This window comes from Trachypithecus francoisi, unplaced genomic scaffold (assembly GCF_009764315.1).
Source record: "Trachypithecus francoisi isolate TF-2019V2 unplaced genomic scaffold, Tfra_2.0 Lachesis_group0, whole genome shotgun sequence".
NCBI classification, from domain to species: domain Eukaryota; kingdom Metazoa; phylum Chordata; class Mammalia; order Primates; family Cercopithecidae; genus Trachypithecus; species Trachypithecus francoisi.
The window spans coordinates 34,766,465-34,792,617 of NW_022681453.1; the positions used below are offsets into that span (position 1 = coordinate 34,766,465).

The 26,153-nt window shown below is 41.8% G+C and overlaps 2 protein-coding genes and 1 pseudogene across 11 annotated transcripts in view; 2 read left to right on the forward strand and 1 right to left on the reverse strand.

Annotated features, from left to right (window-relative positions):
• The window catches only part of LOC117084508, a 42,005-nt pseudogene extending 35,101 nt beyond the window's left edge, over window positions 1-6,904 (forward strand).
• Window positions 1-24,039, forward strand: part of SLC25A26 (solute carrier family 25 member 26) — a 165,837-nt gene extending 141,798 nt beyond the window's left edge. For 4 of the 9 annotated variants that reach the window (XM_033210384.1, XM_033210381.1, XM_033210382.1 and 1 more), the window contains 4 exons: window positions 6,862-6,931; window positions 13,543-13,607; window positions 14,589-14,662; window positions 21,770-22,182. In XM_033210384.1, coding sequence (XP_033066275.1) covers window positions 6,862-6,931; window positions 13,543-13,607; window positions 14,589-14,662; window positions 21,770-21,887 — 327 coding nt within the window. In that variant the 3' untranslated portion in view covers window positions 21,888-22,182. Of the gene's footprint in view, window positions 1-6,861; window positions 6,932-13,542; window positions 13,608-14,588; window positions 14,663-15,260; window positions 15,469-21,769; window positions 22,183-22,475 lie in introns of those variants that run through there. The other 5 variants (XR_004436948.1, XR_004436949.1, XM_033210380.1 and 2 more) reach the window with 3 other exon arrangements.
• The window catches only part of LRIG1 (leucine rich repeats and immunoglobulin like domains 1), a 127,073-nt gene continuing 123,882 nt past the window's right edge, over window positions 22,963-26,153 (reverse strand). For both annotated transcript variants that reach the window (XM_033210377.1, XM_033210378.1), the window contains 3 exons: window positions 25,603-25,749; window positions 24,715-24,990; window positions 22,963-24,615 (listed from right to left, as the gene is read on the reverse strand). In XM_033210377.1, the coding sequence (XP_033066268.1) occupies window positions 24,389-24,615; window positions 24,715-24,990; window positions 25,603-25,749 (650 nt within the window). In that variant the 3' untranslated portion in view covers window positions 22,963-24,388. The remainder of the gene's footprint in view (window positions 24,616-24,714; window positions 24,991-25,602; window positions 25,750-26,153) is intronic.

The following is a 26,153-nucleotide window of genomic DNA, read 5'->3' on the forward strand; positions in this document are numbered from 1 at the left end:
GTTATTATCTTGGGGTGGGGGTCAGGGAGCCAAACTACTTCATGCTTTTCTTCCTTTGATAGACCTTTAGCATTAAGTGAAGAATCACTTGAGAAATTACAACCCGATTGTTTTTGTAGTGATATCACTGAGTATCCTGATGAATAATACAAATATTGTTAATTTAAAAAGTCATGCTGATGTTTAAAAATTGCTTACTTTTATACAATAGTTATTATGGTGAAACTCAACTAGGGTCTGTAGCTTAGTTAATAGTATTGTACCAATCTCAGTCTTGTGCTTTGGTAATTATACTGTGGAAGCTGGGTGAAGGATATATGGGAACTATATTATTATTATTTTTTGAGATAGGGTCTTGCTCTGCTGCCTAGACTAGAGTGTAGTGGTGTGATCACCGATAACTGCAGCTTCAACCTCCCAGGCTCAAGCAATCCTCCTACCTCAGCCTCCTTAGTAGCTGGGACTCAGGCATGTGCCACCACATCTGGCTAATTTTTACATTTTTTTTGTAGAGACAGGGTCTCCCTGTGTTGCTCAGGCTGGTCTCAAACTCCTGGGCTCAAGTGATCCTCCCACCTCAGACTCCCGAAGTGCTGGGATTATAGGCACGAGCTGCAGCACTCGGTGGACTGCTCCTATTTTTGTAACTCTTCTGTAAATCTAAAATTATTTCAAAATAAAAGTGTCATACAACCTATTAGAAATGGTTTATAATCAGCCTATATTAAGGAAGCTTTACTTAAGAAAAATTACCGAAGTGAAACTAAGAACATTTTTGACTTCTGTTCTCATTACTTAAACTTGATATTTCTCATTAATGTAACCATAGATTCATGTGAAAATTTTATTTATACTGTAATTCCAGCTACTTGGGAGGCTGGGGTGGGAGGATCACTTGAGACCAGGAGTTTGAGACCACCCTGGGCAAACAGAGCAAGACGCTGCCTCAAAAAAATAAAATAAATTAGCCAGGCATGGTGGCACTTGCCCAGAGTCCCAGTTACTCAGGAGGCTGAGGTGGGAGGATCGCTTGAGTGCAGAAGTTGGAGGCTGCAGTGAGCTGTGATCACATCACTGCACTCCAGCCTGGGTAACAGAACAAGATTCAGTCTCTTAAGTTACTTACATTTGAACAGAAAAAGGAAATGGGACTTTGAATTGGGATAAATAAGCAAACATCAGGGAAAATGTGGCTCCTTGCTTTTTAAATTTCTTATTGTTATTTTGGTATACAACCTCCACCATGAGTTGAGCCTCCACTACTGCTTCTTCACATTTGGGCCCCTTAGTGCCTCTCTCCTCCTCCCCTAATTGTTTATCTGCCTTGACAGAAATGATCATTAGACCTCTGTGGCAATGAAATGACTTATTTAGTTGAGAAATCATGGAAATTTTTTAAAATTTTGGCAGGTTCTTTAAAAAAAAACTTTTATAAACCTACATTATTTTAATTCATTTGATTAACTTCAAAGTATTTAGTAATATGTGTATTATGATATAGTTTGACTAGAAATTGAGCTATATGTGATAGTGAGAAAACATAATGCTGTTTGCAGAATGAACCAGCCTCAATTTTCCCACTTACTAACTATGTGACCCTAGGCAAGTTACTTAAAATCTCCTAGCACTTGCCCCTCACCTGTTTTTGTGGAGAATAATACACTTCTCAACATTGAATGAGATTATACATGTAAAATCTTTAGCATAGTGCCTAGAGCATTGTAGGTAGTCAGTAAATCTCAACTAATATTGTCAATAGTAATCATTTATATTGTTACCTACACTACATTTTTTTTTTTTTTTTTTTGAGACGGAGTCTCACTGTGTCGCCCAGGCTGGAGTGCAGTGGCCGGATCTCAGCTCACTGCAAGCTCCGCCTCCCGGTTTACGCCATTCTCTCGCCTCAGCCTCCGGAGTAGCTGGGACTACAGGCGCCCGCCATCTCGCCCGGCTAATTTTTTGTATATTTTTAGTAGAGACGGGGTTTCACCGTGTTAGCCAGGATGGTCTCGATCTCCTGACCTCGTGATCCGCCCGTCTCGGCCTCCCAAAGTGCTGGGATTACAGGCTTGAGCCACCGCGCCCGGCCCCTACACTACATTTTTATTCCACATTCCAGTCTAAAATTATGTGAATGTCATAATCAATATGTAGTCTTTCTGTGAGTAATGTCTTCCAGTTAGAGTATTTTGTTTATTATAATCCTGTTGTCCCTTCAAATAGATGAGCAAATGTGTAATTTCAAAATATTTTCATAATTTTTGTATAGTATTTTTTAGCAGTCAGGTTCTGATGATTGTTGGTTTACGAATTTAAGGTTGCACTCAAATGAATAATTTGTAAATAACACTCACCTTTTTACACTGGTTTCAGTATTACATTTCTGAAGTTCTGTATTCAGACAATTCATCAATTAGAAAAATCATTACAAACTCATTTAAGCAAGTTGTTTCAGACATTTACATAATTTGTTCATTCACTTGGATATTTTAATCATTCCACTAGAAATTGTGATTTGTGTGTGAAAGTAAAGTGTCTCATGAATGCTTATCTGTGTGTTACCTGGACAACAATATCCTATAGATCCAAACCCATGTGTTTTCTTGCCCACACCAGAGTGTCCCGTCCATATCCCAGCTTTCCTACTCACTGTTTAATCTTTGAGTTACGTAACATCTTTGAGCCTCATCTTTAAACAATTTTTTCCTTAGAGATGGGATCTCACTATGTTAACCAGGCTCGTCTCAAACTCCTGGCCTCAAGTGATCCTCCCATCGTGGCCTCCCAAAGTGCTAGAATTACAGGCATGAGCCACAATGTTTTTGTCTATAAAATGACAAGATGATAAGAATTACATATACATCAGAAGATTGTGGAGAGAATTACATGAGCTGATGTATGTAAAGCGCTTCACACCTGGAACATGGGAAGTTCTGTGTCTTCTGTGGAAGTGTGTATTGTGGTTGCTGTTACAGTCGTTCTTTACGTCATGCTTTGTGTTTGCCACTGAAGTTTCTTGCTTTACACGTTTTGAGTCTTCTAGAGATTTTTTGTTTGTTTTAAGGTATTTATTAGTATCCATTTCAAATACCAAATTATTTCTTTATGTGTTTTTTGTAAGCTCATTATTCTGGCCAGGTGATAGTGGAAAGTTACACTTATCTGTGGAGATTCTATTTTTACATGTTGTCTTCAGCCATCTGAGTCTATTTTGATTGTGGCTTTTTTTCCCCCTGGCAACCAATTTTTTTTCTCCCTAGATTATAACAGGTGCCTCTGTGAAGCTTTCTCTGTCACCTCACTTCTCTCTTTTATAATCCTCTCTGCCCCCACCATACCTTCCTCGAATATTAAACCTAGGGACTGTTACTTTTTCTCTCCTTGGCTATAATACCTGACACTTAGTAAATATTTGTTGAATTTATGACTTGCATAACATTTTTGATTTCTTATCACATTCACATCTTGTTGGTACTTACTTTTGCTTATAAACTCAGCATTATTACCAGTATTTCAAGTCTATCTGGAGTAGCCTTCTACTCTTTGGAACCTTTAAAGTTGTCAGTAGATTAACTGAAGGTGACCTTTAGTCATCAACAGAAATCTAGTTTATATTTTGCATTGCTTTTCTAATAAGTTGGTGAAGTAAGTCTTGGTGTTAAAACTGGCATTAACCTGATAAAATACACCCTTTGCCACCTTAAAAGTAAAGAAAAAGCGATTCCACTCTCATTTCTTATTCTTTCTGCAATGCTTATAGGAGCTCTGGAGAAAATAATGCTTTCTATTAAAGCATACAGATTTATTTGCAAACATTAGAGCATTTTCTGAAAATATACCAGATACTCTGTTTAATGGCAATATTATCTTTAGAAACCTGTTTCTAATAAATCTTTTCTTTTTTAGCTTATCTGTTTTCACAAGTAAGATGACAAATATCTATTTGAGAGCTGCACTCTCAGTGCAGTAAATTGAATTAATACACTTTCAGAGAATCATTCATGTTAGTATGGATAGAGGGAAATGTTGGTCCTCAAACCACACACTGTCACATATTTAATTTGTTAGATAAGTTAACATAGCAGCTGTCTGACTTAAGAAAAGTTGTGAAAGTTGACAGAGTAAACAGTACCTATGATTCATTTCCATGGCATCTTCTTCCTCCCCTCAGTGACCTTCACAACCTTCCAGAGATGGTTGTCAGTGAGGAAGTATTCAGAGTAGGAAATTAAAACGAACTTTGCTGTTCTTCTTTTAGTTGCTGTGTATTTGATTATCCCTAAAAATGTCACACCACTCTCAGAAAGTCATTATACTTTTCTAACCATTTAAATTAGTATAGTCAAGAGGACTTTTTTGTTAATATTTGTGGTCACTATTGCAATGCATACTATTATGCTGAAGGTCCTACTCAATTCAGTAAGGCAAAAATGAAAATAAACAATAAAAGTTACCTTAATTGGAGAGGAAAAAGTACAGCTGTCTTTATTCACAGATGATATGGTCATCTATGTTGAAAGTTTAATGAGCTCTATAAAAAAAAAGCTATGAGGTTGGTAACTTTAGCAAGGCTGAAGAATACAAGATCAGTGTGCAAAAATCAATTGTATTGATAACCAGTTTCTACATATTAGCAGTGAACAATCAGAGATTGAAATTTTAAAAAAGTATGATTTGCAGTAGCATCAAAACATGTGAAATACTTAAGGATAAATTTGACAAAACCAGTGTAAAACCTGTATACTGAAAACTATAAGACAGTGTGGAGAGAATGTAAAGAAGGCCTTAGTCAAATGAAGAGGAATGTCATGCCTATGAGAAGAAAACCCCTCAACATTAACAGCTGGTTCTCTCCAAAATAATCCATGGATTTGGTGCATCCCAATCACAGTCTCAGCAGGTTATTTCATAGGAATTGATAATCAGATTGCAAAATTCATATGGAAATGCAAAATATTTAGAATAGGTAGAAGAACTTTGAAAAAGAATTTGAAAAACAAATACTACCTGATTTCAAGATTCATTATAAAGTTATAGTAGTGAAGAAAGTATGGGATTGATATCAAGATAGGCCGATAGAGGAGAACAGAATAGAGCGTGCAGAAATAGACCCACACAGATGTGGACACTTGATTTTTGACAAAAGCAAGAGGGCAGTTCACTGGAGAAATTATTATCTTTCCCAGTCACTGGAACAACTGAATATCCACATGTGAAAACAAAACCAAATAACTTCAGTCTACATGTTGTACCATATATAAAAATTAACTCAAAATGGATGATGGATATAAATGTAAAACCTGAAAGCATAAAATTTCTAGAAGAAAGCACAGGATCAAAAAATCTTTGTGACTTTGAGTTAGGCAAAGATTTCTTAGATGTGACACCAAAAGCAAGATCTGTTAAAGGATAATTTGAACTTCATCAAAATTTAAAACTTCTTTGAAAGACGCTATTAAAAGAATGATGAAAGACGCTGTTTAAAGAATGAAAAGACAAGATAGAAGAAAACATCTGTAAATGAGCTATGTCTAGAATATGTAAAGAACTCTTAAAATTCAGTCATTGAGATACGGTAACCCAATACAAATGTGCAACACATTTGAACAGACACTTCACCAAAGACAGTATGTTGTGGATGGCAAATAAGTACATGAAAAGCAGCTCAGCATCATTAGGGAAATACAAATTAAAACCACAATGAAGGCCAGGTGCGGTGACTCACACCTGTAATCCCAGCACTTCGGGAGGCTGAGGCGGGTGGATCACTTGAGGTCAGGAGTTTGACACCAGCCTGGGCAACGTGGTGAAACCCTGTCTCTACTAAAAATACAAAAATTAGCTGGGCGTGTTGGTGGGCACCTGCAGTCCCAGCTACTCAGGAGGCTGAGGCAGGAGCATCACATGAACTCAGGAGTTGGAGGTTGCAGTGAGCTGAGATTGCACCACTGTACTCCAGCACTCCAGCCTGGGTGACAGAGTGAGCCTATGTCTCAAAAAAAAAAAAAAAAAAAATACTACAACACACTTAGTACAATGGTTAAAACGTTAAAGTGGTGATGATAACAAGTATTAGGAAGATGTGGAGAAACCGGAACTCATGGGAATGTCAAATGGTACGATCGCTTTGGAAAACAGTTTGGCAGTTCTTAAAAAGTTAAACATAACTCCCATGTGATCTAGCAATTTCACCGCTAGGTATTTCCCCAAGAGAAATGTAAGCATGTGTACATATAAAGACCTGTATACAAATGTTCGTGGTGGCTTTATTTGTAATAGCCTCAAACTGAAAAAATCCCAGATGTCCATCAACAGGTAAATGCATAAATCACGATATATACATACAACGGAATATTACTAATGAAGAAGAAGTCAACTGTTGATATCTGCATGACATGGGTGAATCACAAAATAATTCTGAATAAAAGAAGTTGGATTTTAAAAATATGTGATTACAATGATACAACATTCTGGGAAAGGCATACTAATTGAGTGACAGATCAGATTGGGGGATAGTGAGGAAGGACAGGAAGGAGGCGTTACATAGGGAGACAAGAAAACGTGTGGGTCATGAGTAAGTTCGCTATCTCAATTGTGGTGATGATGTTTTGTGTGCGCACACACACATATGTATACTCTGAAAATGGTTTCCTTTGAGCACTCTGCTGTAGCTGTCACTCTCATTTCTTTGACTTATTTTAGAATGCAGTGAAGTCTTTGGGAAAGTCACTTATGTCATCAGTAAAGAATGCCACCAAAATAGCTTCTCATTTAAGTTCCCATCCCCAGAGCTAACCCACAGGAGGTTCCGATGAATTCAAATATTTAATAACTTGTATTTTTCTTTCTCCTTAAACACAGGCCCTCTGGTCCTGGAGGCAGGATCATGTGGTGGATTCTTGGCAGTCAGCAGTCTGTGGAGCTTTTGCAGGTGCAAAGGATTATATTATACTGGGAAAGACCTAAGAGGGGGAAAAATGTGAAAATATTAACTGTGCAAAAACAACATTCTTTAAAAATTCCAGGTTGTTTAGATGAAGAGTGCTCCATTGGTTGAGAAAAGAATGTGTCCTAGAGGGGGGAAAGAAACTGCTAAAAAGGCGTCTGCCTGAAAGACAACCAATTTGTTTTTGACAAATTTTTCTTTTTCTTTTTATCTTGATTAAAGCCTTCATTCAGGCCCTGGAATGATCTTAAAGATGATTTAGAAAGTCGTCTGTGGGAAGAGACTTGCTGTGGGTGCAGGGCTCACCGTGCAGCTGTCTGCCTTGGGCAGTGCTTAGGGGGTTTAAGCGATTTCTGCAGAAGGCAATGATTCACGGTTCGTGTGACATGTTTGACAGCACTGTAGATTAACTAGTGTCAGGAGAGCAGAGGCTCCCCCGTAACTTACTGAAGGCTAAACTGTTCTGTGTAGGAAATGTGGAGATCTACACATCTGGGCATTTTTCGAGACATTAAAGCAAGAGCGAGGTGACAATATGCAATATCATGTTATCCATCACTAAGTCATAGGAATTTTCCAGTGAGGCTTTAATGAGATCTCAAATGCTTTAAAGAGCTTCATAAGTGACGCATTTAAAAAACCTAAGAGAGAAGTATATTTTGTTGTTACAAAGTTAAATTAGAATTATAGTTGAAATAAAATGGAAATTTGCCAGAAAAGAAAACTTTTAGTTGAGATGTGAAGCCAGTAGGGGATGTGTAGGGTGTTAACTTCATTGGAAAATAATTATTTTCCAGTTTGTTTAATGGTCATTGTTTTTTTGTTGTTGTTGTTGTGATTGGGAAAACAAAATGTTCATTTTATAGGACTCTTTATTAATAGACTCATTTGACTTGTAGAATTGGTAATCAACAATAAGAATTTTGCCTCTAGACATGAAACCAATCCAGATTGATTATGATGATGATTGTTTCCACATGACACATAGTCATTAGCTAGCTGTGTTAAATAAGTAGGTGGTCTTGATTCATTTTCCAGAGGTCAGGAGTCATTATTCCCCAGTCCCTAAGAGAGATGTGCATTTTTGTAGACACTCTCCTGGGCCCTGGGGACAAGGTAAGCACATAATGGAAATTTAGTCATCCTGGATAAGTAAAGCTACTTTTTAAAGTTAGCAATACTATAACACTTCCATGTGTTGAAATAAGAAGAACGTATTCTCTGGTCCTATTCCTTAAATATCCAATTCAAAGATTTGCTTGCAGAGACATTGTTACTATTAAGGAAATTTGCATTAATTACAGTTTCCTTTTTGGAATAATACTCTGTAATAGATGCTAAGCACTTATATTGTCAGAAGGAGGGAGAGAAGGGAACTTCCTGTCAGACATCCTCTATCTTTGTGGTAGGATCCTACCATCCAGGCCCTTTCAGTTAAGGTGACTCGCCTGGGGAGTGTGGCAGCACAGCCGGTGCTCCAGTGATGCTGGGGTGTGGAGAAAGGGAGCGAGGTACCCACAGCTATACATCTAGCACAGGTTGAGCTGTGTGACTTACAGGATTGTCAAGTCTCTTTTTGGTCCCCAACTCAGGAATGAGACTTTGGGGCCCTCCTGAGTGCCAGTTTCCTTACCTGTAATGTAGAAGCAACAATTCCTACTTCAGGGGTTGAGATCATGTATGGTTAGTACTCTGTACTCTGCAAAACCGAGTCGATAGAGGGAATTACTACTATTTCAGTAAGAACAACCAACGTCCAGAAAATGAAAACCTACTTTCACAGTAATTCACCTTCTTGATTGAGTGAAGGAATGTCATATCAATGAAGTTACTGTACAGAACAGTCTCCTCTAATAGCTCATACATTTTAAAATGCCTCCAATACAAGCATCTTCTTTTTTTTCTGATGAAGTTCTGATAAGTGAAGGAGTTTGTCCAAGGCCTGCAAAAAATCCGTTGTTAGTAGATCCACATATATTTAGCAAAAGATAAATATATTTCTTATTTTATATCTCTTATTGTTTTGAAATTTTATTTGGTACAAATGTTGATGCAGAGGAACAGGGTTACTATTTTAAAGCCTTTCTGAAGGATAAACATCACTTGAAAATATTCCAATTTGTGAAAAAGTGAGGTTCTGTAAGAGTTGCACCATGGTGTCTTACAGAATATAGAAATGAATGATGTCTTGCGAAGTCCCTTTACACACTGCACTTGCAGACTTTACCCTTACATGGCCATAAAGGCAGTGATAAAACTTGCCCTCAAATCAGACATCAGATTTCTCATCCCCATGTGCTTTTCCAAATTTAAATTGGCTAAATCATTGCAGATGAACCATTCTGTGTGCCATCCTTGGCACTCTTTCTTGCTTATGCTTGTTTTATAAACTACTTGGCACAAATATCCAAAAATGTCCCATGAGATTGGAGGTGTTGATGGCTTGTCATGCACAGAAATTCCCTTGGCTTCTGGTCAAGGGTGAAACTAGGGGGAAAAAAGGACTTTGCCAACTTCTTGCTTCAAGTGAACTTCTAAACATAAACCATAATGCAGCCTAAGTATGACATTTGCTACCATAGTGATATTTGGTGCTCTAGTATATTTTGATCAGTTTCTCATAATAAACACCTCTGTACATTCTCTAGGAGAAAAGGGGGTGGGGGAGAAAGAGGCAGGGAAAGAGATTGATTGCAGTCTCTCTATGGGTTAGAAATTCTAGGATAGGGTGAGGGATTATTTGGGTAACAAGTGAGAAGGCCTGACACAATCTCTATTAAAATACAAACAAAAACCACTTTCCTTCTTGTTGATGTGAAGTCTTCCGCATCTGTCTACTTCACTGGAGGTCACACAGAAGAGGCGCATGGTGGTGCTCTTGTCCCTCCCAGACTAATCAGGAGCAACGCAGGGTCTGGAGGAGAAATGAATGGCAGCAAGGTTGCCCAGAGGTGGGTCTGGGGACTTCCCCACTGCTGCCCCCACATTCTCAGCTGCTGCTCAGAGGTGACAGCTCCAGCCTTACTATAGGAAGGTGGCTACTTTGTCTTTATGGCGGGGAGGGGCGGTTAGGGAATCTGCATTTGTTCCCCAAGGAAATAGATATAATTTTATCATAAAATTTTAGTTTCCCCTGAATCCTGTCCTCGACAGCAGTTAGCCTGACATTTAGTAGAAACCTAACTCTAGTGGAGACCGTGGAAGACTGTTTCACGGATGCTTTGAACACAAAAGCAGCCTATAATTGCTGTACCAAATGATGATTTCCTGTGTCATATGTTAGAATGTTCCTTGTGTCTATTACCAGTAGCTTACAATGCCCTTAAATAAAACATAGAAAATAACTACATTTTAACTGAAAGTCCTGGCCTCCAGCCCTTCCCCGTTATGACCATTATTCTATTATCTTCACAAGTCCTCCTTACAGCCTTACAAAAGCATTGTGAGATCCGCAAATCAGAGAAATCTTTGATATTTGAAGACGGGCAAATTGATTTATTAGTAACACATAAAATACAGCTTCTCTCTTGGTAGTAAAGTTAGGACCTATTGGAGCATACGTGTTTCTGTCTTAACTTTTCTTCGTATTACTTTCATGAAACCTAAATCTCCAAGAGAATATTGGCAGGCATCCACACTAAAGTAATGGTGGTAGACCTTTGCTAATGGCCAAAATAAGTTTGATTTGCAGTAACTAAATTTATTAGATGTTCCTTATCAACCTTTAGGTCTTTTTAATTGGTTTAGGATCGTTTGTGAACATTTTCACATATGAAAGTGAGTTTTAACCATTGGATAAATTTTAATTTGTCTTACATATCAAAGTCATTATGTAGTGGAACAAGTAATACTTTTGGAGTCATGATACATGTGACAGTCCCAGGTCCCGCACCAGCTGTGTGGCCTGGGCAAGTAAGTTGGGTGTAAAATGGGAATAGTAACACCTATGCAAATGAGATCAAATAATCAATGTGCCTAGTGCATTCCTGGCATGCCAGATACGAAGTAAGCACTGCATATATTAGCTCCTACCTTTACTTTTCCCTGCCTTTTAGAGGATGAGTTGAAATTTTCAGTTTATAACTAGAAAATTTCACTAGAGAACAGCACTGTATATTCACTAGAGAATAGGACTATATATATTTTCAGTTTGTAACTGCAAAATTTCACTAGAGAAAATTTAACTAGAGAACAGGATACCAATTAAGCGTTTTCGAGTGCCTGCTGTGTGTGTGCTGGTCTAGAGATAGGAAGAAAAATCACTCATTAGCTCTGCCCACCCAGGAAAGAGTTATTTTTTGATTACTGCTGTGAGCCAGATGCTGTTTCAGACATGTTGCGTAGGCCCATTTAATTCCTGTGTCATACTACTGTCTGCATTTTACGGATGAGAAAACTGAGGCCACTAGGAGACCAGTGGCTGAGAGTCCTAGTTCCGGAGTCAATACAGACTTAAGATCCCGTCTCAGCTCTGCGCTAAGTAAAATCTTCAAGTTTTTAGCCTCCGTAAGCCTCAGTTTCCCCACCTGTAGCATGGGGTAGTAGGAATCCCTAGCTCATAAGGTGCTTCAGCTACAGAATAAGTAATTACCTAAGGCTAGACAACTGGTAGAGCAGGGATTTAAATGTCGGTCTTTCCACCTCCAAAGAAGGGTTCTTTCAGGCTAGACTCTGCTGCTGGTAAGGGAAACAAAACCAAGTACATTATTTCGGGGTATAGGAAGTTTGAGATCGTAAAGTTTGTTGCCTTTGTGTCTTGTGTCTTTTTCCCTTTTCTTCCTTTCTTGGGCGAAAGGGGTAGGGAGGGATGGATGGACGCATGGATGGATGGACGGACGGACGGATGGATGGATGGATGGATGGATGGATGGATGGATGTTCATGGATTCTGTTGTGTAACTAAAAGTATATTTACTTTTCCGGGGCAGAATATATGGTTACAAGAGTAGGATTTCAAGACCAAGTCCACAAAAATTTAAAAGACACAAAACTTAGCAAGTCTCTGAATTTCAGACAGCCTCTGAATTTAAGAAAAAGAGTTTTACATACTCATAATTGGAAATGGGTAAAGCAAAGGGGATTCAAATACTCATGTCAGTTGATAGTACTTACCCCTAAAGTCTGTGACAGTCAGGGGTAACCAGAAGTGGACCATGAGAGCGTAAATAAGTACACCGTCCAAAAAGTCAGTGTCATAATAAATGTTACCATATAGAGGAGGCTTGGTATAATCTTATTTCAGCATCGTATTTAGAAAGAGGTCACATGACCTTCTTGTCCACAAGCCACAAAAGTGAGAAGGAAAGTAGTGCTGTTTCTGGAGTATCCTTCACATACGTATGTCCTGTTGCCCTTACAACACTGCCTCTTTCCCCCTAGCTCTTGGAAGCTGAATCTTTATAACACCTCTTAGGGTTTATTATTCTCTCTCTGTAGGGCCTCTTGGGATTTAGAATATATCTTTGTACTGCACTAAATGAAATATTGACACCATAAACTTGGTTTATGTTAAAACAGAAAGTCCTTCAAAAAGTCCAATCTGTGTACATTCAGCCATCATGACATTCAGATAACGCAAACATGAGAGAGAAGGTAGGAAGGAAGCCATAACATGGAATGCGTGCTGAAGCAAGACTCAGGCTAAAAAGATGTAGAAGAGAGCTTAGAAATGTAGTAACTCTGACTAGCCTGCTATCAGGAGCCTGTGAAACACAAAAAGCTTTGCTCCTTTAATTCCAAGAATCCAGCCATGTATACCAAAAATCCCCACAATGTTACGTGTACTCTGTCCATTTTGCTATATGCAGAGCAGAAATGATAGAAGCATTTTGAAGTAGTCACTTTAAAGAATGGTGGTCCAGGCTGGGCATGGTGGTTAACGCCTATAATCCCAACACTCTGGGAGGCCGAGGCAGGAGGAGTGCTTGATGCAAGGAGTTCAAGACCAGCCTAGGCAACACAGCAAGACCCTATCTCTGCAGAAAATTAAAAAAATTAGCCAAGCATGGTGGTGTGCAGCTGTAGTCCCAGCTACTCAGGAGGAGGCTAAGGCGGAAAGATCACTTGAGCCTAGGAGGGTGCGGCTGCAGTGAGCTATGATCACACCAATGTACTCCAGTCTTGGTGAGAGACAGTGAGACCCTATCTTAAAAAAAAAAAAAAAAAAAGACAGTGGCCCATAGAAAGTCATGAACCCTTTGAGAACCATTAGGAGCAGAGGGTCTCACATACTGAGAGTGGGCATCTGGCCCATATTCATGTATGTCATATGTGTACACATTCATCATGTACGTACACATACACACTCATTAGTTTGCTAGTTAATGAGAGAGCAAGATAAATTGTGGAGCCTTGTATTTTTCACCTGAGTGGGTAGAGCATCGTCTTCTCTCATGCAGTTCTGTATCACTGCAAAAGAAATGAAGCGTGTGGATAAAGATTGTGCATGTGTGCATTGTGTTCTTGAATCAGTGTACATAACCAGTGTACATAATGATGAAGTGATTTGGGCAGAGTCAGGAATTCTAAAAATTACAAAATTATCATGTAATACAGTAAACAGTATCTCACTTGGGTGTTGGGTATTATTCGCACAGGTGGATTTGCCGCTGCAGTCACCACACCTCTAGATGTGGCCAAGACAAGAATTATGCTGGCAAAGGTAAGTGGCAAAATAATGTAATGGAGACACTTCAGATGTTCATATCTGTTAGCACTAGGACTACACGTATATAAAGTAAACACAAACGGCTACCATTTACCTGTAATAGCATCTTATGCTGTCTGTGGAACCTCTAAGAAAACCGCCATTGATGGAACAATATCCCCAGTGTCTGTATAATACTGTACCATTTCACAGGCATTTTCCCCTGTGTTATGTAAGCACATAGGGCTGGGAAGGCCACTGCCTGGTAATACTATCTTCAGATAAACTCTCTTTTTACTGCTGACAAACCTAAGGCTCAGAGAGGTTGATGAGCCTCCTGCCATGTGGCGGGCTTTGAACCTAGGGTCACGGTTGGCCTTAACTGGATAAGACAGTTGTCAGAAATGTTGAAACCATTTTGTTTAAGAGAAAAATTGTTTTAAAAAACCCCGCTAGACAGAGAGTTGAAAGAATGCCATACATATAACATACCTGAACCAAACCAAAACAAAAAAAGTCCTATCTTTTTGGAAAAGTAGAACAAATATGGCCAGATTTTAGTATGGAGGTGGCAGGATCCAAGAATGTTGATCACATTTTAAATGGAACATTTAAATGGCGCTCTATTAAATATGCTTATTAGCTGCTTAGGCAAGTTTCATAGTTGTACCATTTACACTAATGGTTCCCTGCCCTCCTCACGTTGCTTCATGGTGCTTCTGTCTTTTTCCTGTTAAATAGTCCATCATTCATCTCGTGAGCTCCGATAAGCAGAGCCTCCCGTGTAGCGTGCGCCACATCCCTGCTTGCCTGCATATCTGAGTGAAAACGCTTCTGGGCAAGTGAGCCAGGTCCTGATTGCCAAGAAACTCCCTGGTATCTGACAGTGTCCTAGATGAGGGTGATGGGGAGCTGTGTGTCTGAGGATATCTGAGAGGCAAGTGTGTGATTGGGAGCTTCAGAAGATAACAGGTTTCTCTTTGTCTGTTCACACAGGCTGGCTCCAGCACTGCTAATGGGAATGTGCTCTCTGCCCTGCATGGGGTCTGGCGGTCACAGGGGCTGGCAGGGTAAGATGAGGAATGCCCTCCTACCTTTCTTCCTCTCCACCACTACTCCTCCTTTAGCCTGACTTTGGATGAACACCTCTCCTTCCCTTCTGCTTATGTTCTGCTTTGAGCTTCTATATATTGTGCAAAATATTCTAGTTGATGTTGTATATATGAGATAACGTAGCAAACCAAATTGACGGAGTATTCCAATCAGGCAGTTCTCAGCCTTGCCCATCTGGATGTTAGATGGAATTCACATGTGTGGCCCTCACCAGGGTCTGGGCTGCAGCAGTGATAAAATGGGCTTCTGGTTACACAGTGCAGAAATACAAGGGAGTGAAGGTAACATTGTTAGAAGAAAGCATTTGTGGTTTTGATGCTTTTAACTATTATTAGTAACAAATTACTTTCAACGTACCACAGTACAGGTGGGATCACTCCACAATTAGCATCAGTTGAGAACCACTGTACTACAGAAGTGCCTCAAACTTCTAGCTTCATGTCCTAAAAAGGTCTCTCTGCAAGATATTTCAACATTGCTTTGACACCATAAACTTGGAAAGCCACCTGAATGTTGGGATCTTCCAGGCATGTGAAATTATGATTTTTCTCTTAGGGACCATGTACCAGGAATTTTCTTGCAAGAGCAAAGCAGTGGCCTCCCTTTGGAGAGGGTCGGCAGCTGCCTGGACTTCAGGCGTCTCAGCTGGCAGTGCCGCCACCTCATCCTGATGCCGAGTTGGATCACTTATTTGATTGTAGTGTTTGTGTACCTTTGGCAGTTTTAATCTCAGCTGTTTGATAGTCTGGAGAACATGAAGTAGGTGAGTCAGGTCCCAGTTAAAGTTTTTGTAGGAGAGCAGCCCATCCTAGATTGAAATTTTCCAGTTGGAAGTTTGAAAAATAGGTGATATTGGATGGTTTTGTTGAATGTGACAACTCAGGGATTGATGTTGGGTGCCTGAAGGGAGTCACGGTTTTGAAACAAGAACTGGGGTGAAGCCAGAGGAATAACTGGCCGTTGGCGTCTAGTGAGAGCGTGGGAAGGGCCGAGTGGGGGCGTGTGTACTGGGAGCCTGCCACTTAGGGCTGCCATATCATGAGTGCTGCTTGTATTTGTGGCACATTCATTCTGCTGCCAGTTCCACAGCAAACAAAGGAATGGTGTGAGAAAAAATGAGTCCTGAAGCCACTTAGCCAGTAGCAGGTAAACGGTCTTTATGGGCTGGGTGAGGCGCTCACACCTGTAATCTCAGCACTTTGGGAGGCTTTGAAGCAGGCGGGTTGCTTGCGGTTAGGAGTTTGAGACCATATGGCAAGACTGTGTCTCTAAAAAATAAATAAATAAATTAGCCTGGTGTGCTGGCACGCACCTGTAGTCCCAGCTACTCAGGAGGCTGAGCGATCGTTTGAGCCCGGGAAGTCGAGGTTGTAGTGAGTCACAACTGCGCCACTGCAGTCCAGCCTGGGTGACAGCAAGACCCTGTCTCAGAAAACGACAAAAAAGTTCTTATGTTTTTCAAATAGCAGTTGGGCTACATACAGAGAGAAGTCACATTCAGTGGCTTTTTTAGACTATAAAGCCAAACTGCCAAATTTCACTGTCTTACAGATTTCAGTGTAGTTCATGCTTGATTCTGTGGCAGCTGTTGGGCAAACCTCTTCTATCGACCTTAGCTTTGTGGAGCTGTGCAGAGCCGTAGCACCTCTGCCTTTCTGGAGACACTGGTGGCAGGTGGGGATGGCATGATCGACTGGCAACCCCGTGGCCCCGAAAGCTGGTAGGAGTTGAGTAGATTGAAGATCATCTTCCCTGTGCTGGTTGTGGCATGTATTTTACTTGATGTTATAAAACTAAGCAGTGCCAGAAATACAGGCAGAAGAGGGGTATCCTCCTCAGGCCAAGGGCCTGTCTCTGTCCCCATTGTCGGCTCTGTAAAGGTCATCTGGATTTTTTTGCATATCTATCTTCTGAAAGTGTCAGAAGTCATGGGCTCTAGTCAGTCTGTACAGTGTAGTCTCTTGAGAGCATTACAGACAGCAGCGGCTGTCACTTAAGGGAGTTTTGATTAGCCCCTTATTAATGATTAAAGACAATAAATAATTTGACCAAAAAACAGTCACAGAAAAACCTGGGCTGTTGTGAACAGAGGTCCCAGGCATCCTCAGCCTGAAGGTGTCTCCACCGGCTTCTTCTGTTGGGTCTCCAAGCACACAGCGCTGCTGCCACCTCCTGTCTCCTCCTCTGGGCGCGCACTAAGTTGACCAGTTACTACTTGGGTTTTCCAGCAGACACCATCTCCTCACCTTGGGATGGAAAGGTGCTGCCCTCTCCGGGTCAAGTAAGGTGGCGACCACTTTTATCTTTCTGTGTGGTCCATGCAGGTGAAGACTTTGTTCTGGCACATACTGGGAATACACATATAAGTAGAAATGTATTACTAAACAAACACCGCGTGTTCATTCAGCCCAGTAGCCGAAGGCAGATGGGGAGCCTGCCCACCCTGGATGGCCCCTTTCTGGTTTTCTTCACTCATCAGCTGGCTTTCTGTTTTTGTTGAATGTGCCCTTTATGTAGTAGCTGCCACAGCTGCGAGCATCCCTTTCTGCCTGGCACTGTAAGTGCTTACGTTTGCTCTCATTTAATCTGTGGGCACTAGAACACACTCCTGTTGAACTCAAAAGTCTTCACCTGCGAGACTGGCTGGGACCTTCACTGTTCAAATTACTCCATGTTAAGGCCATAATTACGTTAATAGATTCAGTGGTCATCTACTGAAACCATAAACTGCTTCCATCTGCCTCTTGCCAGGAGCAGCTGAACTTGTGAGTGGCAGAAGCTGAACAAGACACTGGCGTTTAGAAATAAGGTAGTAAAGGCGGAGAACTTCGTGGCCAGTGTGGTCTCCTGCAGCTCGGCATCTGCTGGCTGCCCGTCTAGCACCCTTTCCTTCATAAGGTAGGAGCAGGGAGGCTCAGCTGTTTTTCAGGTGGGAAGGACATAGTGGTAATTTATGAGTTTTTGTCCTCACCACCCACCCGATGCAAAAACAATATGCATGATGCTGAGCTTTTTTTTTTTTTTTTAAAACAAGTATAGTTTGGTTTTCAGTACAATTTTCATGGTTATTTTTGGACAAGTAATAGGGGTCCTTAATTTTATGTGCAGTATTTTAATGATTTAAACCCTTGGCTAGCTAACTAAAAAGGGCTTCACAAAACTCTTGAGTCTCCCATTTTCTTTAGAAGTGCTGAGTGCTGCAAACAGAGGGAGGCTGCTCAGCCTCCTCCAACAGCCAAAGGTCTTGGGAGAAAGGAGGCAGCCAGGTGCTGGAAGCAGCCTGCAGGGACTGCCACGTTTCTCTCCAGGCCACCAGCTTGCTTGTTATGGAGGCTTTTCCTTTGTCTTAAAGGATGCATAACTACTGCTGGTGTGACTTGACCATTTTCAGTTTTCTTCCATAGACCTGACGAGAAGTCTTTTCACTGGCATATGCACTAGGTTTGCCTTCATAACTTTTTCTGCTGACAGAAGTAATATAGGCATGTTTTGTTTAATTGCACTTCTCAGATAGTGCGTTTTTTCCCAAATTGAAGGTTTGTGGCACCCCTGCATTGAGCGAGTCTTTCAGCACCCTTCTCCAGTAGCACATGATCACTTTGTGTCACATTTTGGTAATTCTCACCTTTCAAGTATTTTCATTATCATATCTGCTGTGGTGATCTGTGACTGGCCATCTTTTATGTTACTGTCATTGTTTTGAGGCATCACACACTGTCCACCGAAGACGGCAAACTTAATCGACAAATGTGGTGTGGGTTCGGGCTGGGTCACCAACCGGCCATTCCCTGTCTCTCTCCCTTTCCTCAGGCCTCTATTCTGTGAGAGACAATATTGCAGTTAGGCCAATTAATACTCCTCCAGTGGCCTCTAAGTGTTCAAGTGAAAGGAATAATCACACCTTTCTCATTTTAAATAAAAAACTTGGGCCGGGCATGGTGGCTCACACCTGTAATCCCAGCATTTTGGAGGCCAAGGTGGCAGATGGCTTGAGCCCAAGAGTCCAAGACCAGCCTAGGCAACATGTCAAACCCTGTCTCTACAAAAAATACAAAAATTAGCTGGGCATGGTGGTGTGTACCTGTGGTCCCAGCTACTTGGGAAGCTGAGGTAGGAGGGTCACCTGAGCTCAGCAGGCAGAGGTTGTTGTGGGCCATGATCGTGCCACTGCACTCCAGCCTGGGTAGCAGCAAGACCTTGTCTCAAAAAAAAAAAAAAAAAATTAAAAATAAAAGCTGGAAATGATTCAATTTAGTGAGGAAGGCATGTGGAAAGCTGAGATAGGCCAGAATCTAGGCCTCTTGTGACAGTTAACCAAGTTGTAAATGCAAAGGAAAAGCTCTTGAAGCAAATAAGAAGTGCTATCCGGTGAATACACTAAATGATAAGTGTAACAGCCTCATTGCAGATATGAAGAAAGTTTGAGTGGTCTGGAGAGAAGATCAGACCAGCCACATCCTCTTAAGCCAAAACCTAACCCAGAGCAAGGTGCTAACTCTTTCATGAAGGCTGAGAGAGGTGAGGAAGCTGCAGAGTTTGAAGCTAGGAGAGGTTGATTCATGAAGTTTAAGGAAAGAAGTCATCTCTGTAACACAGAAGTGTAAGGTGAAGTGGCAAGTGCTGATGGAGAAGCTGCAGCAAGTTATCCAGGAGATCTAGCTCAGATCATCGGTGAAGGCGCTAACACTAAACAACAGATTTTCAATGTAGATGAAACAGCCTTCTATTAGAAGATGTCATCTAGGACTTTCCGAGCTAGAGAGGAGACATCAATGCCTGGCCTCTAAGCTTCAAAGGACTGGCTGACTCTCTTGTTAGGGGCTAATGCAGCTGGTATCTTTAAGTTGAAGCCAATGCTCATTGACTCTTCTGAAAATCCTAGAGCCTTTAACAATGATGCTAAATCGACTCTGCCTCTGCCGTACTAATGGAACAACAAAGCCTGAGTGACAGCACATCTCTTTACAGCATGGTTTCTGGAATATTTTAAGCCCACTGCTGGGACCTAGTGCTCAGAGGAAAAGATTACTTTTAAAATACTACTGCTCGTTGACAGTGCACCTGGTCACCCTGGAGTTCTGCTGGAGATGAATGCTGTTCTCTTGCCTGCTAACAACATCCATTCCTTGGTCCGTGGAATAAGGAGTAATTTTAACTTTCAGGTTTTATTATTTAAGAAATCCATTTCATAAGGCTACAGCTGCATCAACAGTGATTCCTTTGCTGGATGTGGGCAAAGTAAATTTCTGGAAGCCTTCTAGAAAGGAGTCACAATTCTAGATACCAGTAAGAACATTAGTGGCTTCATGGGAGGAGGTCAAAATATTGACCATGCTAGACTTTGGAAAAAGTTGATTCCCATCCTCATGGCTGACTTTGAGAGGTTCAAGACTTCAGTGGAGGGAAACACATACTAGAGGTACTGGAAATGGCAAGACCACTATAGCTAGAAGTGAAGCCTGAAGATGTGATGAATTGCCACAATCTTATGATCAAACTTGAATGGATGAAGAGTTGGTTCTTAAGGATGAGGAAAGAAAGTGATCTATTGAGGTGAATCTACTTGTGGTGAAGATACGGTGAACATTGTTGAAATGACAATGAAGAATTTAGAATATTTCATCAATTTAGTTGAGAAAACAGTGGCAGAGTTTCAGATGATTGACTCCAGTTTTGAAAGAGGTTCTACTGTGGGCAAAATGTATTGTGTGCTACAGAGAAATCTTTCATGAAAAGTAGAGTCCATCAATGCAACAATTACTATTTTTAGAAATTTCCACAGCCACTCCAACCTTCAGCAGCCACTGTCCTGGTCAGTTAGTAGCCATCAATGAAAGCAAGACCTTCTACCAGCCAAAAGATTACAACTTACTGCAGGCTCAGATGCTCATGAGCATTTTTTAGCAATACAGCATTTTAAAATTAAGGTATGTATAATTTTAGACATGCTACTGCATACTTAATAGACTACAGTATAGTGTAAACATAACTTTTCGGTGCCCTAGGAAACCCAAAAATTTGAATGGCTTACTTTATTGCAATATTCACTTTATTAGGGTGGCCAGACTTCTCCTGGGACCAAACTTGAAATATCTGAGTCATGCCTATACTCTTGGTCAAAAGGTTCAAAGGTTATGGAAGCATGGGCCAGGAGTGTGTCCTGTAATCCTTGGGCAGCAGGCATTCAGTTTAGGGTTTAGGACACATCCCTGGCATGCCTTTTAGACATGGAATCGTAGCCCCTGGACTGGGTTTTTAACCTGTTTTGTAATTTTTTTATGTTGGCATCTGTGTATTTCCTCATCTTTATCAGCTACATGATCATCCATTGTATGTTTGTAGTGTGCCGTAACTGGTATCACCAGCGGTAATGCCACAGTGAAGATGTTTGCACAAATATCTGAGTAGGCACTAGGGGGGCAGTTTTAAAGAATGAATCCTCAATTTATATCCTCGTGGCATTGTAGTTTTACCTTGCATTTCTCTGATTATTCTACATTGCTCCTTGGCTGGTGAGCAGCCTTCTGTGGTACCAAGGGACTGTGCAGGTGGAGGCGTGCTGCCCCCTTCATAGCCACAGCCCATTTGCCTTTCATGCCTTTAGACAGAAAAGGAACACGGAATCCATGGAGGTTCGACTCGTTGTGATGTCAGGTTTTGGGGTCTCAAAGGACAAAATGCAACGGAGTCAGCAGGCAGAGCAGCAGCATTGCCCAAAAACCTCTGCACCGAGCGAGCCCCTGGAGACCACTTTAGAGGTCTGGGCTGGGAAGTGCCTTCCAGTCTTACCTAGGATTCAGCTCTTTAATGCCTTAAAAAGTCAATTTCATCTTTCAAAGGGAAAAATGGCATGAAAGTTTTAGAGCTATTGTTGGGACAGGGCCATTACTTGCCTTATTTGGGAGGGTTCACAAGTGAGCTGTTTACAAGTGAGTGTTCACAAGTGAGTGGTAGCCACTAATGAGCATGGTGTACTGAGCTGAGCAAGCTGTGGGTATTGGAATTTAACCTTTTTTTTTTTTTTTAAATACACACAACATTAAAAATCCTGTTTTTTCCCCTAGATTATTTGCAGGTGTCTTCCCTCGAATGGCAGCCATCAGTCTGGGAGGCTTCATCTTTCTGGGGGCTTATGACCACACGCACAGCTTGCTGTTGGAAGTGGGCAGAAAGAGTCCTTGAAGCAGAGGCAGCCCCACCTCCACTTCTGTCAAGAGAGGGGCCTGCAGTGTAAACCCTCTTCCGCTGAGCAGCTGTCTGAACTATAGGCCCCAGTGCTGAAGACCAGTTCTGCTAAGATGCCGGCACTGAGATTGTGCCATCCGTCGTATAGGCTGGCTGGTATGAAGTCATTGGCCTGTATGCCAGAGAGCTAAGAGATGAAAACGGGGTCTGTGGCGGTACTCTGAACAATTTCCTCAGAACCTCTTAATAAATAAGTCTGGTAATGCTGAGGCCAGGCCTTTCAGAGCTTTCATTTGATCTGTATCTGATCTTTCATTTCCTGCCACCTGATGGTGGATTCAGCAGAAGGCAAGATGGTTATAATTGTAAAAGAATAGCTTGTTTGGGAAAAGGAGACTTGGGGAAGAAGTTGTGCATGTGGGTGTTTCTCCCCCTAGTTAATTCCTGTTGTGTAAGGTTAGGCTCTGTTGAAAAAAGAATGAACTACACAGGTGCATAGCAAGCATTCTTTCTGGGTAACTAGGCTGCTGGTTTTAATTACCCTCAGATTTCACCCATAAAAACACACGCTGTATTATTTTACAGAGCTGTGTCCAGCGCCCCCTGTGGTGTGTGAGAGAAAGCAGCTGCAGCTCAAGTGACTAGGTGGGCCCAGCTGGCTTCGTGCAGCAGGACACGGTGGGTGAGCCATTCTTGCCATTCTCCGTGTCAGGCTGAAAGGAGGGCCTGGGCCAGCTTTGAAAACAACGTTGCTAGAAGTAGGCAGGATGAAATGGAAAGGTCACCACACTTTGGGATTTTAGAGCTTGACTAACAAGCTCCAGGCGTAGAAGAATTCAGAACGAAATTTCAGGAATCTAGCAGTGTTGTCTGCCCCCAAGCAAACAGTATATAATTTTGCTTTGCCTGTTTTTTTTTTCTTTTTTGGGGAAAGTTCAGGAATCTAGCAGTGTTGTCTGCCCCTAAGCAAACAGTATATAATTTTGCTTTGCCTATTTTATTTTTCTTTTTTGGGGAAAGATAATTAAAGGCAGAATGACTGCATTTGTAAAAGAAGGCCCACCAACTGTACTGACATTTATAAATGAACCTTTATTAAAGAAAGACACTTCAATGCCATCTGTTAGACACTTCAATATTTTACATGGTTTTCAATGTACACTGTACCAAAATTTCTATAAATAAATAACTTTGTACATAAAAGTAATACTTCCTCTTTCACATTGCCTCTCAGAAGCAGCAAATTCACATATTTTGTGGAAGTAAGATTAGTCAGTTAACTGTCAACAAAATTCTAAATGTGCTTACCTTTCGAACAGTGATGACACCTGACAGTAATTGTTAACTATTTTCTCAGTAACTCCCTTCAGCTTTTGGCCAAAGGAACATCTTAAGGACCTTGTTTCTATGTAAGTTAAGTTTTACTAAATTACACATTGGCACTCACAAGATGGTTAGCTACCAGTCTCAAAGTGCAAATATACCCAGAACCCAGGTCAAGGTCTAAGTCTTTTCCAGTCCCAGCTCAGTTTCATCTGTGCGCGGGAATGGTATGGACAGGCCTGCTCTGGATCCTCAGTAGAAATAAGGTAGCCCTGAAAAGAAAGAACTTTCCTCCTTTCTATCCCCCAAGGCCAATGTAATACTCATTATATTGGCAGAACGAAAACATCACTATAGAAAAATCCACAGGTACCAACACCAGCAGCCTTTACCTTAATTAAAACTCTCAACTAGCAATCGAATGATACTGAGAAGGCCACATTTGCTTTTATCATAAAATCTTGAGGAGGAAAGGCAGTGCTTAATTAACTGTTCTGACCATTTGCTTGTGATGGATTAACAATCCTCATTCTATGCCTTAAAGACAGACAGGACTTAAACCTAAAAGGAAAAGCCATTCACTACAAGTGTGGATGGCACCCTGCACCCCTGGCTCTACAGGGAGGCCTGTTCCAGGGGCATCCACACGACCAGTGCTCTCCTGAGAGTCTGACCAGGCAGCAGCCTGGGGTCTGTCTATGAAGTGCAATACAGATCCAAGGCCTTCCCTCCTTCCCATCCCCACCAAAAACTCCTGCTAACAAATGTGGTTGTAGCCTCTATAAATTCCAGCCATGCGTTAAGGCACCAGCACTACTTCCCCACCCCCCCTCCAAAATTAAACAGCAACCTGATATGAAAAATAACATTGTCAAAATTGTATAATTTTTTTCTGTTAACCATGCACTAAAGATTAAAATAGCCTCTGTAAAAGATATATATGAAATCTCTGAAAACTCTTATGTACAATGGTATCAAATACTTTTTCTGCCTTTTGTACACAAATCCCCTCTTGCGTTTCTGTGCTTCAGATGCAAGTCCTGTGAGTGACTGATACTCCACATGGAAGTTACAACTATGTACAGATGAGTGACGCTTGAACCCAAGCTTCCTCACAGCCTCTCCTACCTCTTTCCTGTAGAGACTGGCATAACAAGAGCTGAGGTAGACAAAACCTAGCTTTTTGGTGCCAACAGCAGTGGCACCCTCTGTTTCCCGGGGAGCTGTCCTGTCAGTGGCATGGACGTGGGACTGGAGTCACATGCTTTGGGGAGATGGCCATTGGAAACAAGCAAGTGCTGGGCTGCTGTGCGCTCTGGACTGCCTGAAGTTAACGAAGATGCAGGCTGTAGCTCTGTGTAGTCCGGGTCATACAACCTTGCTAAAGTCCAGGAAGAATCCCCTACAAGGAAAGAAAGGACCTGTCAGACCCCCCACTGGACCGTTTAAGCAGCTCCCAACCCACCTGGTAGTAACTCCTCAGAAGACAGTAAAAAGTTACCTTTCCCATCTAGAGATGCCATTGGCTTTTTCTTCACAGCCGTCAGCATTCTATCGTGATTACTGGGGTAGAGCGACCCCTGGCACTCGGGGCAGGACCCAGCGGCAGTCCCGCTGCACTGGTGATGTGGAGAATGCTCTTGGTCACTCCCACCCGGCTCCGGGCCATTTGGCTGCACGCTGTCTCTGGACACAGGCTGGGGGTGGAAGTCTTGTTCCCTGGAGTCACCGTCTACTTGAGTGTTGCAGTCACTGCATACAACCCGGCCACCATGTTCTGAAGGACAGTGCCAAAGATGGGTTAGAGCCACTGCTGTGGGAGGCTTCATCCCCACACAGAGAACAGGCTGCTCAGCTCCACTGTGCAAGGTGAGAACCCGACTGCAAACGCTGTGTGCATGCTTCCTCTTTCCCCCAACTATGTCCCCAGAAAAAGGACCGGGCAAACACCAAGCCACTCATCTACTGTGGGATCTTTCATGTTTACAGTGAATTTCATACTCAGAGAATACAGTCTTACTACTTCAGGGGGAAAAAAGCCATTAGCGTTAGGTACTATGCAGTGTTGGGTCTTTTCAACAATTAGAAATTAAGCCTCAAAATAGCCCTGGTGAAAAGATGCCGACTGAAACGACATTTGTGCCTTGCCCCTTATTTAAGTTGCTTATAAGTCTAGAAAATTCACGCTCAGGCTTACCGTGCCATAGGTTTATTTAGGAGAAATTCTGGAATTAAGAGAGCCAGGCCCAAGCTTCCCATTTCTATACTGAAGACCAAATTTGGAGACAGCTGTGGACTAAGAATGTGTCTCCCCCTTTGATATACTGACTAGGTCAGCCCCAATGTCCACTTCAGAAAGAAACTACTTCCGACGGGAAGCATCTCATACCCATCTTCTGCGGCCCAGGCGTCCCTTCCGCTTTCTCTGTCGCTTTCCACGGCTCTTGGTGATACCCAGTACAGAGCTTTGGCTGCCTGCAGGCAACGCTGTGAGCATCGGCCTCTGGAAAGTGGCTTGCATCTCTTGGACAGACACCTGCAGTGAATTCCAACACGATTAGAAACTCTGGGCTTGGTATTTCACAGTAAGCCTTATGAAAGGAATGAGCAAGGCCACTAGAATAATCATTTTTTAAAAAGTTCTTCAGACGGTGGCTCAAGCCTGTAATCCCAGCACTTTGGGAGGCTGAGACGGGCGGATCACAAGGTCAGGAGATGGAGACCATCCTGGCTAATGCAGTGAAACCCCGTCTCTACTAAAAAAAATTCAAAAAACTAGGTGTGGTGGCGGGCGCCTGTAGTCCCAGCTACTCGGGAGGCTGAGGCAGGAGAATGGCGTGAACCCGGGAGGCGGAGCTTGCAGTGAGCTGAGATCCGGCCACTGCACTCCAGCCTGGGTGACAGAGTGAGACTCCGTCTCAAAAAAAAAAAAAAAAAGTT